We start from the raw sequence: 19,949 nt of genomic DNA on the forward strand, positions 1-19,949 counted from the left end.
TAGTTTAAACTGGTTAAAATTCAAACCGAACTTGAAATGATAAAAACTCGATTAGATATGTTCACAAATTTTTTTGGCTCGTTAATATATATTGTTATAATAATAAGATAGGATGTACATATTTAAATTAATTCTATTTATTGATAATAAAAAACAAAGTAAAACAAATTTTTTAAAAATCAAAACGAAAATTTTATATTTAACTAGAAAACATCTTTTATATACATATTTTTTTTATAATTTAGTATCTAATTCATTAGAGCTCACACATTACTTTGCAAGTTATTTTTTAAAGTGGTTATTTCCTAGTAGTAAAGCAGTAGCTGTGAAAATTTTTTTATCTTTTATTTTTTGAAGATGTAATAGTAGCTTTTAAAGGTTTTTATTTCATCATTTTACTTTTATTTTCAAATAGAATAAAATACTCTTATTTAGTTATTTAAAGAAATTCCTTTTTTTTTTTATCACTTTTACTCTTTGTAGTATTTTTTTATTAGTTTCTGTATTAATAAAATTTATCTTAATCTTATTTATTCTCATTTACATCTTTTAAAAAAATTTAATTTTTTTTTAATTAGATCAAATTTGATTTATTTTTTAATTCATTCAAAATATCTCAAATTTAAAGATTACTAATATAATATTTCTGACTGCGTCGTTTTCATGAATAGACTGATGAATTGTATTACCTAAAATAGAGAACCAAAGAGGTGCACGAAACAAAAAGATAACAACAGCTATAAAGAAAATATCTCTCCCCTCTTTTTTATATAAATAGAGCTAATTTCGTTTATTATACCACTTTGTTCTAATTAATAATGATGGTGTTAATCTTTTTATTAAAATAAAAAGAATTATTACTTTATAATTTATAATTATAAAAAATAGAATTAATACTTTATCCCGTGAGAAAAAAATTAAAAAGAATTTAAAGAGTTTCTTTAGTGTCTAAAATTGATTGGATTTCATTTTATATGATAATTATATTATATATATTTAATTGTGTGTATCTGCAAAATTAATTGCTTTGAAGTTAGGAATTTAATTATGATTTGTCCGAAAATGTATGTATTTTTTCCCAGAAAATAAATTAAAAGATGAAAAGTTAACTAAAAACGTAGGGCATTTGTAACAATGGTTTTATTTTAAACAAAATACGTCATGCTTTATTAGTAACTATTATATATTTGGATAATAGAAATTTATTTGTGAAAAAATAAAATGAAACTAACAGCAATGCACCTAAAATTATAATTATTTAGAAAAAGGATAAAACAGTAACATCAAAAGTCTTTTCTCTTACAGTAGTTAGCAACCAAACAACAGTTTCTTGTATGATTTGGCTAAAAATATACACTCGAATCGTGTCCACAAGGACAACTTTTCCAAACCAAATCTGCACAAAAAAAAAAAAAAAAAGGCTACGGCAACAACAATGATGAGTACAGATGAATACGATCGATTCGAGGAAGCCAAAAAATTTGATGATTCTAAAATCGGCGTTAAAGGCCTTGTTGATGCAGGCCTCACTTCCATTCCTCGAATCTTTATCCACCCAGCCGATACTCTATCCGATATCAAACCTGTAAATAGACAACCAGAAGCAGGTACCACCATTCCGACCATTGACATATCGGGCGTAGACTCTGATCGGAGGTCGGTGATTGTTGAGGAGATATCATTTGCATGTAGAGAGCTAGGGTTTTTTCAGATAGTGAATCATGGTGTGCATGTGGAAGTTATGGATGAGGTTATCAGTGGAGTAAAGGGTTTCCATGAGCTGCCTACTGAGGTTAAGCAACGGTGGTATCAACGGGAGACGGTGACTGGTGTTAATTTTTTTTCTAATGTCGATTTGTTCAAGGCTAGAGCTGCTAGTTGGAGGTGTCATACTACTATTGCTACTGTCTACTCAATTTCTGTATTTTTATGAATTTGTTTCATTTTTTTGAATTCTTGAAAATATATGTCACTTTTGCATGATTTCATTTATCTAACAACTCCTTTTACAAAAGATAAAATTGGAAGAAGTGAGTTCTAGCAATTCTATTTAATAATTTTTTATATTTCAAACAGTGACATGATTTTACAAGAATTCAAATCAATTCAATTCTGCATATGAGTTGCTCCAAACAACAGGCCTGTGTAAATATAATGAAAGATTGAGGTGCTGAGCTTTAGAATCATGAAGCTAAAGTGTTGTTGATAATTGTTCTTTTTTATCATTTCATATAATGTTTAATCCATATGCTAAAACCGTAGAATTGAAGAGTACTTTTAAGAATTTTCTAGTGTACCTGGAATTTTGAAGAGTTTTTGGAGTTTGAAGGATTTTCTTTTCTCATTCTTACTCGACCAAACATGGATTATATATGGTTTCTTTGAGAAAAAAGAATCGCATGAAAATTCTAAAATTTACTGATAAATTTATTGCGCAGGGATACGCTTCAGATCAGGCTGGGTCCAAACTTACCAGAGGTTGAAGAAATTCCGGAGATATGTAGGAATGAGGTCATAGAATGGAGTCAACTGGCTGTGCAGGTGGCAGAGCTTTTAATGGAGTTATTGTGCGAGGGGCTGGGATTGAAATCAGAAACTTTAAAGGAGATGACATGTTTGGAAGCCAGAGTAATGGTGGGCCACTACTATCCACACTGTCCGCAGCCTGATCTGACGGTTGGGATTACATCACATACGGATCCTGGGGTTTTGACTCTGTTGCTTCAGGACTCTGTTGGAGGTTTGCAGGTTAAGCATGGTGATGAATGGGTGGATGTTAAACCTGTTCCTGGAGCTCTTGTTATCAACATTGGAGATATACTTCAGGTAAAAAAATAAAAATAAAAATAAAACAGCTGTAGTAGTGAATGCTAGGTTGAGTTTGGCATAGCTACCACAATAATCCAGGCAAAATGCAACTACTGAGAAAACTTTTGTTTTTTAAGCTTTCTTTAACAAGTCATTTCATTGTCCTGGCTTTGTGCAAAGCAGTCAAAAAGCCACGCCAAACCCCTTCAATGTTGTAAACTCGCTAATAAAGATGCATAACAGTCTATGTTTTCTCTTTGTTTCTGTCATTTAGATCATGTCCAATGATGAATACAGAAGCGTGGAACACAGAGTGTTGGCTAATCCTTCCCGTGACCCGCGAGTTTCCATTGCTATTTTCTTCAACCCTGGTAAGAGAGACTGCGCTTATGGTCCCTTTCCGGATCTAATATCAGCAGAAAAGCCAGCTGTTTACAAACAATTCATGCTCATGGATTTCTTGAAAAGGTTCTTCTCAAAGGAATTGGATGGAAAAACTTTGACAAATTACTATAAGCTGTGACTGTAATTAATACCTGCGTGATATTGTTTCCTGAAAAGAGACAGGATTCACAAAGTACAGTAGTACAGTGTTATAATATATTGAATGAATAAGTTTACTATTGACCAGTTTACGAATTTTGAATCCACAGTTTTATACATTACGAATTGCATATATCTTCAACTAATCCAGAATGTTTCTGAGTCTCAGAAAGAGAACATTCTGATTCCATTTTCTTTGCATGACCAAACCAGTCAGCGATATCTTCATCATCAGTAGTCTCAAGGTACTTAAATGTTCTCTGGGTATCATTGTATCTGACTTCATCACTGTCCCTTGTTCTCTTAGCAGCTTTACTATTCTCTAGCATCTCTATCTTCCACCTTTCCCTTTTCTGTTCATTTTGAGACAAACTGCTCTTACCTCCCACAATTGGGAAATCCAAAAACCTAGAATCCTTGTCCCATAAATTTGAGTCATTACCTTCTATTTCTCCCTCCACAAATCTCCACATACCTGCACCTCTTATTTGATTTATTCTATCATGTTTGCTGCATTTATCATCAGCATCTTTGTTTTCACTGTTATTAATCTTCAATCTGCTATGCTTGGGATAGTCTCCATTGTCATGTTTAGTAGATTTGTTGTTGGGAGAACTCAATGCCTTTGGTCTTCTATGATCGCATTTCAAGCATACCATATTTCTTCTGAAATTGATGTAGTTGCACCTGTAACGCAGCATTATTATAAAATGTATGCAACACATTCTTATAAATAGAACAGTCGGAGTACTAATATCAAAGAATTTCCCTAAAATTTCCCTCTAGGGATGAACTTACGATTCGCATTCCCACTCCCCAGGATTTAGCTGCCGCTTTGGAGGTTTCTCTTTGCATTGTAGACATCTTGTATTCTTTGCGAAGTTCAAGAAATTGCATCTGTAACAATTAGAAGTCACAGTGAGAAACCAAACATCAAGCGTCATGTTGACAACAAATAAAAGAACTGTTACTTTTCACAAATCCAGTCTCCTCGTTTCAGTGGTAGATGATCCTGATCTTCCTGTAGTCGTTGTAGTCTATCTTGGAATAAACCATCACAGTGCAAGCACCTAATATTTCTTGCGAAATTGAGAAAGTTGCACCTAACGGCCAGAAATCATAAACAAAAAGGTTAACCGGCTTTAGACAAACCAAATGTCACAGATGGTGCATGATTCTAAAATGCCATAAGATGAGCTGTCAAATTACTTCGGGCAAAGCCAGTCGCCTTGCTTTGCTGGAACATTCGAGTGTAGCAAAGATTCAACATTTTTCGACAGTCTTGCATTGGGGGGATCGAAATCATGTTGCTGGCTGCTATGCTCCAGCATTTCTTTCAGCAACTTTTTCACAGACTCTTTAACCAATTTGTTCTGACATGGCTTGTTCTCCAATGTACCAGAAATGGAATCAAGCCCATATGTCAAAAGAATGCGCATGACATCCACAGTCCGTCCGCCTTCATTTTCACGTGCCTTGACATATGCCCTTTCACAATCTCCCCTCAACTTGCAGGAGCTGCAAACCTGAAAAGAGGAGTGCTTGAGTTAGATGTGAAGATAATAACTGAAATACAGTCTCAGAATTTCTGAACAAGAAGAATTTAGAATATAAAATCCTCAGGTCAACTACTAAGTACTTATGAGGGAAAAAGGTGCAGCACATACATTTCCTTCGTCAATGCCTACATGTGCTCTAAGGCGCTTCCCTGAGTTGACAACCTTCCTATCTATGCTTGGGCAGCCGCATCCTGCGATGATGTGGATATCTCTCCGTGAGAAAACCCTGGCAGCAAAGGCAGTTGGTATGCATATAAATCCTAAAAGGAGATCACTCAATTAAGTAAAAGTTGAAATACTTGTATCTGATGCTGCATAAAGGGATACAATCTCCTTCATATTTACTTTCCTGTTATAGATCAAAAGCATAAGAAAACTCTCTTTTTCACATTAATAGCGTTGACCAAATTGCGACGGACCTTTCCAACTTTATGATGATTTCAAATGCATTTTGGAAGAAACTTTGATAGAATCCCCTCTTGATTCATAGTTGGAAGAAAAGGATATAATAAAACTAAGCCCTTGTTTGTTGTCCCCCCAGCTTTTTGCCTAATTTTTACGAGCTGAAAAATCCTGCTCTTACTAAAAGAATACCACGCTATGTGGAAATGCCACCACACAGACAATAAGTGATCAAATATAGACACAGCTTACTGGCCTAAGTTTCATGCTATGTATTAGAACTATTTTATTGCTACCTATAGGATGGTGAGAGACTCGGGAAGGATTTCAGAGGCAGTTTGGAGAAGTCTCTCATAATTGCTAAGCTTTTCTTTCTTTTGGTATTTATGGCGTGGAGAGAACAATATTCTTTTTCCCTTAGTAAATGATCAGCCCCCTAAGAACATTGATATTTAGGGTTCTAAAAATCTTGACAAGTACCACCACTTTTCCTTTCCAAATTTACTCATAAATTAACCTGCTTAGGGCAATAACCTGCCCTACGAAGATAGAGAAAAACTAGTCCTCTCATATAAACACAAAATCAAACAGGTTGCATGCATACCGATGAAAACTATCCATAGAGATTAAAACCAAAGCCAGCCTAAAATCACAAAACAGCAGCCGAAAACAAAACGATCTCTTCTATCACTAATATAATTTATATTCAAACAAAAATCAATCTCTTCATTACCTTATAAGCTCATACTGATCCCGGGCAAAATTGAGGCATGCAGTTCTAATCCAGTTCGTTTCTTTGGTACCCAATTCTCCATTTAAAAATGGGTTCTCATTGGCTTCAAAGTACCCTCTCTTCAACAAAAATTCCATCAAATCTACCCATTCAGGCCAAGGATGTGAAATCTGAACGACCGAGTCATTCCTTTTAGTGTGATTACTATAACCAGAAATCTCATTAGCTTTTGATGATGGATGAGCTAGTTGGCTAGTGGGTTTTGAAGAATTGAGAGCCTTAACTTCATTGAAGACGAAGTCCAAGTTTGAACTGGGATTTAAGGTTTTGGAGATACTGTGTAGCTGCTGTGAAATGGGTAAAAGAAAATTGGGAATTTTAGAGTAAGTACGGAGGGTGTAATGAAGAAATTTGTAATGAGTTATAAAGATTTTATGCATTTGAATAGGTTTTCTGATCTGGCGGGAGGTTCAGTATGCAACCGCTATTTGAAGTCTTCTTCCAGGTTGTAACCGTCGGGTTGAGAATGATAGGGAACTGTCTGTTCTTCTCTTCTCTTCCACACTTCCACATATATCAATTAATATATACTATTATTTATTTTAATATATATATATAGTTATTTTTAATATATAAAATTTAAATTTATATAATATTTTATAAATTTTTATTAATTTATTAATTAATAAATTATATCTCTAATTAAATATAGACTCTAATTCTAAAAAATACCATATCAATTATATTTTAATATTATATTAATTAATAATAATTTTAATTAAATAATATATTAATTCTATTCTACCTAAATCATATTAATTATACTTTAATATTAATATTTATTTATAATTAAATAATATTTCTAGTTCTAGAAAATAATATCTTAGTTTATTAATATAATAATAATATTATTATAAATTTTAATATTATATATTAATATCATATTTAATTATAATTTTTTAATTTTTAATTATATAATAAATTTATAATTCTGAAAAATAATAATATCAATTATTTTGATATAATATTAATATTAGTTGAGCTATCTAATATTAAAATTAACTAATAAATATTTTTAAAATAATATTTATATTATTATATTAATAGAATTTTAAATTTTATAAAAAAAATAAAAAGAATATTTAAAAATAGTTAATTTACTATTATTTTTTTAAAATATTATAAAATATATATTATATTAATTTTAATGACAGTTATGTTTAATTTTTTATATATTAAATTTTTATTTTAATATGTGTATTTACTTTTGAAACATGTGATTCAAACTTATGTGTAATTTTATAATCTTTTTAATTTATTGATTCATTAGTTATATTTTTAATTAAATACGAATTCTAATCTTAAAAAGTATTTATATTAACTAATAAATAGTTTTCTAATTAAATAATGATACTAATTATATCCTAAGAAATAGTATATTAATTATATTTTAATATTATATTAACTAATAAATTAATTTTATAATTAGATAATAATCCTAATTTTAAAAAATAATAATTTAAATTATATTTTTAATATTGTATTCAATAATAAATTAATTTTTAAATTATATGATGAATTTTTAGTTTAAAAAATACTAATATCAATTATATTGATATATTATTAATTAATAAATAATTTTTATATTATTGTTTCAATAAAATTTTAAAAATATTAAAGACATTTAAAAATAGTTAGTTTGCTATTATTTTTTTAAATTTTATAAACTAATATTAAATATTAATTTTTTTATTAAATTGTATTTATCAACTTGATTTTATAATCAAAATAATAATAACGGTGATGCAAAGCACGAGTAAATGGCTAATTAATATTAAATATTAAATTTTTTAAAATTATTTTATTAATTTAATATTATAATCGAAATAATAATAACAGTTGTTGAAACATCCAAATAAACTATTAGTTTTTATCTAAAGTTAATGAATAAGAAAGTGAATTGATGATATTACGGTTGGGAACGAATACAAGTAGCCCCTCTCTAGGGCAATAGCATCCTAATTGCATTCTGCTAAACCTTAACGAAATGCGGGGCGGGAGCCCAGATTTGCACCCAATAAAATTACATATTATTTTTTGATAATTATTTATTAAATTAATAGTATATGATATTTTATTAAATGATTATTTTTGAATCATATAATTAATTTTGTTTGTATTTTTATAAAATATTAAATTAATCAATAATAATTTTATTTATATAGTAATTCATTGGACTAATCTTCTTAAATTTTACATATAATTTATTATTTGGATTAGTCATTATCATATACTCAATTTAAAAAATAATATTTTCAGTTATACTTAAATTTACGTTATTTGAATGCAAGTTTAATTTATTTTGAAAAGGAAAAGATGTGTTTATAAAATTTAATAAATATTTGGATAAATACTTTTAAAACATATCAATAGAAATATGTTGTTTATTTATTTTTTCTATAGAAAAAAATGGGAACATGTTACCTTTACATGCTTTTAGAATTGGAATATGCAACTAGAAAACTCTATTTTCTAATGGCAAAAGAAAATGATAGTAAAAGAAAAGGAATTATATATATATATATATATATATATATATAGAGAGAGAGAGAGAGAGAGAGAGAGAGAGAGAGAGAGAGTTATTCCAAATGGAAAAGAAAGGAAAAAAATGGAAGGCTTATAAGTTGATGGTGTAGTAAATCAAAGTGGCTACAGGATCAACTTAAGCTCATTTTGCAAATGTGGAAGATGTCTCAGGCCCAACACTGCTCTCACCGCTAAAATTACAGCATAGTATCAAGACCCCAGAGGCTTAACCACCGCAAATTTTGGACCTGTAAAAAATGAGTTGGGCTAGACATGTAAGACCACTGCAAAAAGAGTGGACGTTTGGACCAAGTTGGATGCGTAGGGCTGTACCGTAAAAAGATGAGCTAGACATTGAAAGGCTGAATCCAAATTGGAAATGGTTTGAGGGTCAGATTCACAACAGGCTGTAAAAAGTGAGCCAACCCAGTTACATTTTAGGGGAGTGTTGAACAGTGGTAAAAAGAGAAAAAGAATTATAGTAAAAGAAAAAGAGAGAGAAAAAAAGAAAAAGAAAAAGAATTATTGCAAATGAAAAAGAAAAAAAGAAAGAAAGAAACGGATGGTTTATAAGTTGGTGTAGCAAATCAAAATGGCTTAAAAAGCTACAACATCAACTTAAGCCAATTTTGCAAATATGGAAGATGTCTCAGGCCAGCACTCCTTGGCTCGCCAAAACTCTTACAGATAGGATTATAGAACAAAATGTAGTTTCTTTAGAGTTCCTTCACTGAAGTTTTCTTAGCACAGACGGAAAATTAAATCTCCTAAGAACTTTTAAGGAGCTGCATCGGTGGACTTGAAGGCATAGTGGTCACGTTTGAAAATTTCCCATGGAGCGTACAAGTTTGAAGGTGTCTACAGACAATATCAGAAACCATGGTATATATAATTGTGGTGCGAAGTTTGTTTTTTCTTTGATGCTATCCATCGTTAGCCTATATTCCTTTATTGCTGATTTGCTATAGTATTAGATGGAAGATTCATATATATGATCAGGAAAAGTCATTTGTCTGGTCAGCAAAATTCATCTGCACGTATTATAGCAGAAGAAGATTGACCTATCATCTATTTCTTTGTCTGGCTACCCAGCAGCAAATTAATTGTTATAACTTTGAGGACAGTTGCATTCTCTAGTAGTACTTGACAGCTATATCATCTGCTTCGGGGGAGACGCCAATTTCCAAGGGACTAACTGCAGCCAGAGCTAATTATTCCCTTTTCTTATGTCGAGACTGCGTTGAGTTTAATTTGGCAATGTTTAAAGGACTGCAGCTGGCATTATTGTCTTCGGCTATAGAGGTGTCGCCAATTATATGCAAGGACCACCCATTTAACTCTAATCGAAGAGGAAAAAGCTTGACAATTCGGTGGAGATTCATGAAGCCAGTTAGGTAATTAGTAGAAGGGCGAAGCACACTAGCGGGTCCAATTTGAATTGGTACAAAATGCAAAGAGGCAACAAGAGTTACAGAATTTAAATTTTAAGATGCTAAAAGAAAAAAGAAAAAAAGGAAGAAGGAAATAACAAGATCTAAACATAAAGATTTACAGCCAAAGATTATTCCAAAATGAGTGCTACTTAATCCCAATTTTTCCATGAAATGGTTCTCATTCTAACCAATAACACCGCAAATTGCTTAGAAAAATTCGATGTGCAGTGGATGCATCTGCTTTTTCACCAAGTGGTGAATGACAAAGCACCAAATATGGGTACGTAACGGAGCCTTATTTTCCCAAAAGGACATATTTTATTCCCAAAGCAACATTTTCTTGTCATTTATATAAAATTCAAGAAAGGCTACTAATCAAGCTTGTTGGGACAAGTATGCCATTAGTTTCCCTAAAATCACTTTTCGATTGCTTATGCAGTGATAATGAAGACGTTGATAAGTTGCAAATCCAGGGTTATTCCATCATTTTTAAAATCAGAGTCTAGTTTAATCAAAACAAATTTACTCGGTGATTTTTAATAAGAGGAGTTGGAATTGGGGACTGTATATATAACGCGAATTCAGCAAGTAGCAACGTGCAAATTGTGGAGCACAATTGGGTTGGCAATGGAGAAATAATGTTCAAAGGGAAAAACGAAAAAAACAAAAACAGAAAAAATCAACATCAATATGATGTATGTATAAGAAGGCAGATAGCAGCACTTCTGAACTCTGATGCTATCACTACCTAACATGGAATAATTATCGGTAGCAGGTCATTTTATAGGAAATAAAGCTGTCTGGTTTAAGATGAGTTGATGTTCTGCTGGAAAATAAAGGATATGGTTTAGGCACCTTTAATTAAGGCCAATGAGTTGAAAACCACGAACCCATCTTTTGTTTTCTCCTTTTGTTTTCCACAGGAGTATATGCAAATTTGGCAACTTGCTGTCAGGTTTGGCTTAAGCCATCATACAATATAAGCTATTTCGCCAGCTAATTGCAGCTTCGGGTGATGATAAAAAGCACTGTGAGAGGAAAGAATCTGATTCTTCAAGAAAATGTATGGACTGTAGCACCTCTATGTAGAATTCTCCACTTCCAAATTCATCACAAGAGAACAAACTCCGTCCCCTTCTCGCCATATATAGCGAACTTTTCCATATTTGGTCGGGAGACTAATTCGACATGCTTTCAATCCTTATTACAAGTTGAAGCTCATCATGGGACTCACTAATTAAGGAAGTAGGAGAGCGAAAGTTAACGAGTCTATGAACAGGTTTTACAAATACAAAGAGACAAAAAGAAAAGGCAAGAAAAGAATACCAAAGTGATTTATATAAGACCTAGTTTGCTTTAGTGATCTTTGGCGTGAAGAAATATTGAACTATCTATTCTTACATAGCACATAATTTTGCAATGGAGGGTAGGAAACTATGAGCTTATGAATCGTTAATTTCAGGAAATTTGAAGGATTAGTTCTTACTGATTAAGATATGAACATTATATTTACATTCTTGGCTTTCCTTGTCCCGATTTGATTGGGAACAAGGTTCAACAAAATGCAAAAGAAAATCCCATAAATCAGCAAGAAAGAAACAATCACTGTATTTTCCACAAATGATCTGTCTTGGACCATCGCAAAGCTGAGGAGTCCCGTGAATTGCGGACGCCTTTTGATCTGCCTTGAATCCATATACTTGGCCCTAATTAACTACGTAGCCTTTTGGTTACAGAGACTCAAAATCAAAACCATCAGGAGCAACTTGTAATTATGTACAAGTTAGTTTGTTCTTCGTCTAGCTTAGAGAGCATGATAGTACATTTTCTTCCGTCCGTCGTTGCAAAGACGTTAACCGCCCAACTAGTATGTCCAGGGCTTCCTTCATCCACCAATGTCTACAAGCGTCTCTTGCTTCAGCCACAGGCATCTGTAACGAAATAGTTTCACTCAAAATTAGGACACTGCACAATCTTTTAATAACAGCATGAAGTTGCAACAAAATAATTTATGAACAATGATGAGTCACTCGCAAGTCGTTGAGAGTGACGGTCATGTTTAACACTCGGACCCTTCTCTATAGAAACAAAAAATATATGTTGATGTATTTGGAAATCAACAACTTACCCAAATTCTTTGCCGGACATCTTTCTCTGGCCAGAAATCTAGTTGCTCCGTGACAAGTAAAGGGAACATATACCCTTCATAAAATGTGCCATGTCTTTTGCTTAAGAAGTTCCATTTGCCTAGTTCATCCTGCCATATGCATACACATCATATTATAAACTACATTAAACTTTATCCAAAAGAGACATTTTTGTCGTTACTAAAAGTGATAATGAAATAAATGAAGTATTAAAAAATGAGACTATTTACTAACCTCAACATGGCCAAGTACCCCAGCCTCTTCAAGAGATTCTCTGGAAGCAGCTTCTTCCACGGATTCATCAAGCTCCCAACCACCCTGATATAATATTAAATGCGAGATCAGATTGATGCCAGTCTCTTATAGAAAAGATGAAAGACAATATAAAAAAAATCACTCATCTGTACTTTTACAACTGAAAGGAAGAAACCGAAAGTATGTACCTTGGGGAACATCATTCCTTGACCCCCCTTCTGAGAAGTGATGACAAGAACCTCCAGTTCATCACTAAATGAGCCATCACTACTATTCTTGTAACGATATGGAATGCACCTGCAAGATTTAAGTACAAGAGAATGGAGAATTAATATTACTCTATTTCAATCAAGAAAGAAAAGTAATCTGAAATTTAGAAAAAGAGACTTGTTGCTAATCCAAAAGAATAAAAATGGGGGCCACTCCCACAAAATTCTTCCATACCAAAATCTTAATTATTTCGAAATAACAACAATAAAAACCATACTCCAAAGAAAAATGATTAACTAAGATGAAGTTCGAGAAATGAAAACGACGCAAGTATACATTAGCCTTAAAAAAATGGATAACAGAGACTCACCCTACAACTTGGCGGCGGCCTTGGTTATCATATCTCTGTAACTCCCTTCCTGAGCGAGAGACCAAACATGCCATCTTAAGGGTATATGTATATGTATATGTATATGTATATGTATGTATCCTTGCTTGCTTGCCTTAAAACAACAGGAGCTGGAAAAATAATTAAAAATCTTGATCTTGTTCCAAAAAGTGTTTGTGTACAATCTGGGATGTTGTTTGAGCTTGAAAGTTACAACAAAATAACCAGTAATTGATATCCTGAGTAATTATTAAGAAGAGAGAGAGAGAGGGTTTTAGATAGACATAGGCTGGGGCAGACGGATGAAACTGAAAGGTTTATATAGACAAAATAAAAGGAGAAGAAGAAGTGGCTCAATCTTGTCAAATAATAATAATAACAACAACAGACTTTAAAGCCTTTTAACTAACACCGTGGATGCTTCAAGGTACCCATCCATCGAACAGTAAGTCCACACATCTTATACACATACATGTCTTTATTAATTAATAATGTATATTACGGTACATATTGAATATATATTATAAAGGAAAAAGGACGCGTTTCATAGGTACAAGTAAGTTTCTGTGTCGTTTCCTTCACAAAAAATAAGAAGAGAGAAGAATCTAAATTGTGTTTCTTCTATATCTTTTGATGTGTTAATGGATGGGTCCAAGTCCACACGGCCGGGTCGACATGGAAATGAATCGCATAATTATATTATATGTATGGCTATGGAAGTTGACCTGTAAGAGAAACATGCTCACGTGTGCTAGTATGGTCTCTGGTTTCTTTTGCTTTGATTTTGGGCGAGTCCCCAATGATTTCTTTTTTTCTTTAACAAAAAAATAAAATAAAATAAAATTCTTTTGTTAAAGATAAAAGAGAGACAAACAAGATTTTACATTACTAAAATTAATATCATTTATTCAATTTGCACATGTAGTGTTTAACTTTGCACTTAAGCCAACTTTGTTAGTTCCTTTTTCTTTTTCCTAAAGATGGAGATGAAATCCAAAACAAACAAAATTAAAAAATTATTGAGAGTCTAAATATTAAAATTAAGCTTAAACCCAATAAAACCCAATAAAAAAAGTTTCTTATTTTTTCATATTAGCATATAAATTTGGAGCCCATAAACATAAAGACTAAGCATAAAGTATAAAAGAATTCAAACAAAAAAATGAAAAACTCAATCTCTTTATCCCACATATATATTAAAATTTTAAAAGTCTCTTTATTTTGGGTGAGCACAGGCCTTGAAGCGGAACTGCATTTGTTCCTATAATAAGATTCAAAATTACCTGAAAAAGAAAGAACCGCATATCCTCATTAAAAAAACAGACAAACAAACAAGAATAAATTGATGAGAAAAATAATAATAACGACAACAAGAACAACAAAAAGATAATAATAGGAACTATAGTAACAAACAGCCAAAAAACAATAACAAAAAAAGTGATGGCAGCGAGAGAAGTAGGCAGCAAGGGTATACACAGAAGCAATAGCACAACAACGAACGACAGGACATGTAGCAGTAGCAGTAGCAAAATGGGGCAATGACCTCATGAGCAAAGCCAACACCTGTGTAAGCACTAGCAGCAGCTTCAGCAGTAACAGGTAGCAGTACCGGCAGCAAGCAACAGTAGATGTAGCAAAGTTAGTGTCACCATCAGCTACAGCCAGTAATACTCAACGACCTTAAATCAGCCAAATTCTTATAAACAACAAAAGGAAAAGGGAGGAAAGGGAAAGGCGGAAATAATAAGTTAAAACATAACGTAGGATTATAGCTAGCTTAGATGATAAGCGAGGCCATTTTAGCAAATTTTTTGCTTGAATTTGAATCTAATTAATTAAATGTTTAACTGTAAGGAAATTAAGCTTTATATATTTTTATTCTTTGTTTAATCATCTAAATTTTAATAGTTTCATGTTAAGATTTTACATTTAAAAGCAATTTTGGCTAATAGATATAAGAATTGAACAATATTTTTATCAAATTAAAACACCAATTTAATCTTTTTATTTGATCTTATTTTAAAAATTAAAGAGGACAACATTAATAATAAGACAACATATCATACAAAAATGTTGTTGCCTCATCTTTTTATTTTCTTTCCCTATTTGCCCTATGCCCTATCTGTATATGTAGTTACTAAAAGAAGACTATTTAGACTATTACTCTTATACCTTCATGTACTAATATTTTTTAACACCCCCTTCAAGTTAGAGCATGCGGATCCAAAATACCCAGCTTGTGAAGAAGACAATCAAATTGTTTCTTGCCAAGAGCCTTTGTAAAGATATCTGCTAGTTGTGTCATCGTACAAACATATGACGGAGCAATCAAACCATCTGTTATACCATTACGAACAAAATGGCAATCCACCTTGATGTGTTTTGTGCGTTCATGAAAAACTGGATTTTTAGCAATGTGAAATGCAGATTGACTGTCATAAAAAAGTTCAATCGCCTTTGGATGACGAACACCCATGCTCAATAACAGCCCTTTTAACCATTTAAGTTCGTAAGTAATGGCTGCCATGAATCGGTATTCTGCCTCTACAGAAGATCGAGACACAGTATGCTGCTTCTTTGTTTTCCATGAAATGGGGGAATGGTCTAGAAAAACAAGCCATCCTGTCAAAGACTTGCGAGTAATGGGACATGCTGCCCAATCAAAATCATACCAACCCTGTGGTGACAAATCACTGTCAGCTCACAAGAGAATACCCTGACCATGAGTGCCTTTTAAGTAACAAACAACTCTCAAAGCTACTTCCCAATGCTCAACACGAGGTACATGCATGAACTGTGACAAGATATGCACCGAATATGTAAGATCCGGACGAGTGACTGCCAAGTAGATGAGACGGCCCACAAGACATTGATAAGCTTCCGGATCAGAGACTAACTCGCCATTTGCTAGGCCGAGTTTGTGATTCTCTTCAATAGGAAAGTTAGATGGCTTAGCTCCTAACAGACCCATTTCAGATATAATATAGAGTGTATATTTCCGTTGATATAGAAATAAATTAGAAGAACTACGAGCTACCTCAACACCAAGAAATTATTTCAGAGAGCCAAGATTTTTCATTTTGAAACAGTCACTAAGATAGGCTTTAAAAACCCCTATAGCAGCGGAATTATTCCCAGAGATAATAAGATCATCAACATACACGAGCACATTAAGTTGCAGACTTCCTCGAGTGTAAGTGAATAAAGAATAATCAGAGTAAGATTGGAGGAAGCCATACCCTTTCAATGCTGTGACTAGTTTAGCGAACCAACACCTTGGTGCCTGTTTCAACCCATATAGTGACTTATGCAGACGACACACCATATTGGGATTGGAACACTCAAAGTCTGGAGGAAGTTTCATATACACCTCCTCCTCAAGATCTCTGTGCAAGAAAGCATTGTGAACATCCATCTGATGAACTCCCCAATTTTTTGAAGCTGCAATAACAAGAAAAACCCGAACGCTAGTCATTTTTGCCATTGGAGTAAAAGTCTCTGTATAGTCAATGCCGACTTCTTGATGATTGCCAAAAACCACCAATCTGGATTTAAGGTGTTCAATATCTCCATTTGAACAATATTTAATTTTGTGCACCAGTTGACTGCCCAAGGCAAGTTTTCCAGGAGGCAAGAGTTGTAATGTCCAAATACCATTATCCTCTAATGCCTGTATCTCCTCCTGCATAGATTCTTTCCAACCAACATCCTTCACGGCCTCCTTAAAAGACCCAGGCTCCTTACTAGAAGTAATAGATTGCAAGAAGTTTTTGGTAATGCATAGAAAAATTGTCACAATTTATATAATGTGATATATGGTAAGGAGTACTTGAGGAATGCTGTGGAGACGAAGTGGAGGGAGATGGACTTTCGACGATAACCGTTTGTGTCACAGAATCTCGTAATCAAACTGAAGGAAATTTATCCCTCATACCACGGCCCAAATGCAATGGGCTGCTCAGGAAGATTAGAGAACCATGACAAAGTTGGGTTCTGTGGGAAAGCAATGGAAGTGGGTAACTCCGTGTGAGCTTCAGAAACTTGGTTGGAGGCAGCCTGATGGTCTGGCTTTAAATGTTCATTACAAGGCTGGTTCTGCTGTGGAGTGGTATGAGATGCAGCATATTGTGGCTCACAGTTATCGAAATCAAAATCTACTTCCACATGAATACTAGATACAATATTTTCTAGCTTAATATTAGTTACTTCTGTATCAAGAAATGGAAAAAAATCTTTAAAAAATTTCACATCACGAGAAACAAAGAATTCCTTTGTATCAAGATCAAAGAGTTTCCATCCCTTCTTTCCAAATGGATATCCCAAAAAAACACATTTTCTACTTCTACTAGCAAATTTATCTCCCTTTGATTTTTGGTTATGAGCAAAGCAAAGACATCCAAAAATACGAATTGCATTATATGAAGGAGGATTTCCAAAGAAAATTTCATAGGGAGTTTTATTGTTTAACAAAGGAGATGGGGTTCGATTTATTAAATGAGCAGCAGGAAGAATACCCTCTCCCCAAAAGTAAATTGGCAAATTAGCTTGGAACCTCAAGGTCCTCCCTACATTCAAAATATGCTTGTGTTTTCTTTCAACCCTCCCATTTTGTTACGGAGTTCCCACACATGAAGTTTGAAATAAAATACCAGTCGCAGAAAAATAATCAAGTAAGCAATTAAATTTTGTGCCATTACCACTTTGGACAACCTTAATTTGCTGAGAAAATTGTCTTTCAATCATTGCTATAAAGGACATAAATATTCAAAAAATCTCAGTCTTATCAACTAGTAAATAAACCCAAACAGCACGGGAATAATCATCCACCAAAGTCAAGAAATAACGTGCTCCACAAGAGGAAGAATGCTTGTAAGGACCCTACAAATCACAATGTATTTTTTCAAAACTTCTAGTTGCCCTATTATCACTGAAAGGAAATTTATCTCTAGAATGTTTAGCACGGAAACAGACTTCACAAGCTTTATTCAAACTATCTTTAGAATTGCTAACAGGAGGAAGTAACCTTACTACTTTTTCAGATGGATGTCCCATTCGTTTGTGCCACAATTCTACCGTAGATGTTGCCCATGCACCGAGATATATCCTACTGAAGTAGCTTCCTTGAAGTAGTAAAGTCCATCCCTCCTAACACCCGTTCCAATCAGCTTCCTCGATTAGTCCTGTATAGTACACACATAAGAGTTAAATTGAATAATACATTGCATATCATCATTTAATTGGGATACCGAAATTAAATTGCAATTCAAATTTGGTACATGAAGAACATGTTTAAGAGTAATGTGGCCCGATAACTGAACCGAGCCCTCTTGCGTTGCCACTGCGGTTTCACTATTGGGAAGACCCACGGGACAAGAAATTTCATGTGTCTCATACAACCAAGCAGCATTACCAGTGACATGATAAGTTGCTCCTGTGTCAATAATCCACAATTTATCATCAAACTCACCATTCAAACGATCATAAAAAATTTTGGTATTATCGAGAAGGCCAACAAGAGCCTTCCATTAATCGACAGACAGGAGCTGTGAAGAAGAACCGATGAACCCAGTGCTGCCAGCAAATCCAACCGCTCCTGCAGCCCCTACACCAATTGACAAAGTAGCAGCTGCATTTGCTCGAGTTGACCCACGTCCTCTCCCAACTGATTGTGGTGGTCTGCTACGTCCCGAACTTCCACCAATCACCTTTGCTTGATCTGGCTACCACTCCGGATAACCAGTAATTTTAAAGCAGTGTGAAGTCTCGTGACCATTTTTCTTGCAATGAGAACAAACAAGATGAGACCTGTCCATTCTATCCATTTTTCCTCGTCCCCTGGCAGCCCCCGAATGAAGCACAAAGGCCATAGCATCAGCCGACTTACTTTCTTGAACTGGTTTGGCGAGACGAACACGCTCGTCTTGAATTACCAACTGATAAGCCCTATCAAGACTTAGCAATGGATCCTATGAAAATATACTAGTACGGAGTTGCGCATAATATTCAGAATAAAGACCCATTAAAAACTCATGGAGCATTCCATTCTCATGTCTCTCTTCATACTTATGTCCCGCCAAACAAGAGGAACAACATGAACAATTAATTATAGGCTCATGGTTATGCAATTCTTTCTACAAAGCAGTTAACTTTCCAAAGTACGTTGCAATAGACATGTTTTTTGTTTGTTTACATTTAGTAATAGAAGATTTTAATTGCTGAATCCTAGGGCCATTCACCAATGCAAGTCGGGATTTAAGGGTGTTCCAAAATCGTTTTGCATCCTTATATTTTGAGAGAGTGCACTTTACCTCAGGTTCAATAGTGTTCATAATCCATGAAATTAACATGGAGTGAATAGTATTCCAATCTGATTGTGTGCAAGGAGGCTTTGGTTTGGTTATTGTGTTATTCAAGAACCCTAATTTTTGTCGTGCTTCCAACGCAATTTGTATATCTCTAGCCCAATCGTCATAATTTTCTCCATGAAGTCGGGTCGGAGTAATGAAGTCCCCAGGACGATCTTGCGATCCTAAAGAAAAAGGATAATTTGGTTCAATTTTGAGGGCTGGTTGATCGACGCTAGCCATGGGTTCGTTTCGGTTTAAGCACGGGTTGATGAAGGTGGATCTAGGTATTCTTTCGAGTCGTTTCATGTGTTTAGATGCAACGTCGATTTGAAAATAAAGGCTCTGCGTGAAGAACCCAGTGAAAAAGATGGACCTTTGGTTTTTTTTTTTTTGAGAAGATGTGAAGTTTTGATTTTGTTGTTGTTGTTTGTGGACAGGCTATTTGCTTTGATACCATGAGAAAATATGTGTTAGAGGTTGTACTTTTGTTGCCCCATCTTTTTGTTCTATGCTTTATCTGTATATGTAGTTACTAAAA

The 19,949-nt window shown here is 33.7% G+C and overlaps 3 protein-coding genes across 4 annotated transcripts; 1 reads left to right on the forward strand and 2 right to left on the reverse strand.

Moving 5' to 3' along the window:
- The first annotated feature begins 1,301 nt into the window (after positions 1 to 1,301).
- Positions 1,302 to 3,443, forward strand: LOC8277341 (1-aminocyclopropane-1-carboxylate oxidase homolog 4). Its single transcript, XM_002525943.4, has 3 exons — positions 1,302 to 1,884; positions 2,439 to 2,826; positions 3,083 to 3,443. The coding sequence occupies exons 1-3, from the start codon at positions 1,436 to 1,438 to the stop codon at positions 3,329 to 3,331; spliced, it is 1,086 nt and encodes a 361-aa protein (XP_002525989.2). The 5' UTR covers positions 1,302 to 1,435; the 3' UTR covers positions 3,332 to 3,443.
- Positions 3,378 to 6,610, reverse strand: LOC8277342 (zinc finger protein VAR3, chloroplastic). 2 transcript variants are annotated; one of them, XM_048373809.1, is made up of 6 exons: positions 6,046 to 6,610; positions 5,040 to 5,136; positions 4,561 to 4,877; positions 4,323 to 4,454; positions 4,150 to 4,248; positions 3,378 to 4,038 (listed from the first exon to the last, which is right to left on the reverse strand). In XM_048373809.1, the coding sequence occupies exons 1-6, from the start codon at positions 6,483 to 6,485 to the stop codon at positions 3,471 to 3,473; spliced, it is 1,653 nt and encodes a 550-aa protein (XP_048229766.1). In that variant the 5' UTR covers positions 6,486 to 6,610; the 3' UTR covers positions 3,378 to 3,470. The 2 variants fall into 2 exon arrangements, with proteins under 2 accessions (XP_048229766.1, XP_002525990.2); XM_002525944.4 differs by having other exon boundaries at positions 5,019 to 5,136.
- A 4,910-nt stretch (positions 6,611 to 11,520) lies between these two features.
- Positions 11,521 to 13,420, reverse strand: LOC8277343 (nudix hydrolase 17, mitochondrial). The gene is made up of 5 exons (XM_002525945.4): positions 13,047 to 13,420; positions 12,655 to 12,763; positions 12,446 to 12,529; positions 12,193 to 12,321; positions 11,521 to 11,995 (listed from the first exon to the last, which is right to left on the reverse strand). The coding sequence occupies exons 1-5, from the start codon at positions 13,118 to 13,120 to the stop codon at positions 11,864 to 11,866; spliced, it is 528 nt and encodes a 175-aa protein (XP_002525991.1). The 5' UTR covers positions 13,121 to 13,420; the 3' UTR covers positions 11,521 to 11,863.
- Between the last annotated feature and the right edge of the window lie 6,529 nt (positions 13,421 to 19,949).

This window comes from Ricinus communis, chromosome 5, assembly GCF_019578655.1.
Source record: "Ricinus communis isolate WT05 ecotype wild-type chromosome 5, ASM1957865v1, whole genome shotgun sequence".
Taxonomy (NCBI): Eukaryota; Viridiplantae; Streptophyta; class Magnoliopsida; order Malpighiales; family Euphorbiaceae; genus Ricinus; species Ricinus communis.

Coding starts and splice junctions, on each gene's coding strand:
- LOC8277341 (XM_002525943.4), top strand. CDS start 1,436: ATGATGAGTACAGATGAATACGATCGATTCGAGGAAGCCAAAAAATTT. Junction 1,885..2,438: donor GCTAGAGCTGCTAGTTGGAG/GTGTCATACTAC, acceptor TTTATTGCGCAG/GGATACGCTTCAGATCAGGC. Junction 2,827..3,082: donor ACATTGGAGATATACTTCAG/GTAAAAAAATAA, acceptor TCTGTCATTTAG/ATCATGTCCAATGATGAATA.
- LOC8277342 (XM_002525944.4), bottom strand. CDS start 6,485: ATGCATAAAATCTTTATAACTCATTACAAATTTCTTCATTACACCCTC. Junction 5,137..6,045: donor GATCAGTATGAGCTTATAAG/GTAATGAAGAGA, acceptor CTTTGCTGCCAG/GGTTTTCTCACGGAGAGATA. Junction 4,455..4,560: donor GGCGACTGGCTTTGCCCGAA/GTAATTTGACAG, acceptor TCTGGCCGTTAG/GTGCAACTTTCTCAATTTCG.
- LOC8277343 (XM_002525945.4), bottom strand. CDS start 13,120: ATGGCATGTTTGGTCTCTCGCTCAGGAAGGGAGTTACAGAGATATGAT. Junction 12,322..12,445: donor GGGTACTTGGCCATGTTGAG/GTTAGTAAATAG, acceptor TGCATATGGCAG/GATGAACTAGGCAAATGGAA. Junction 11,996..12,192: donor ATGTCCGGCAAAGAATTTGG/GTAAGTTGTTGA, acceptor ATTTCGTTACAG/ATGCCTGTGGCTGAAGCAAG.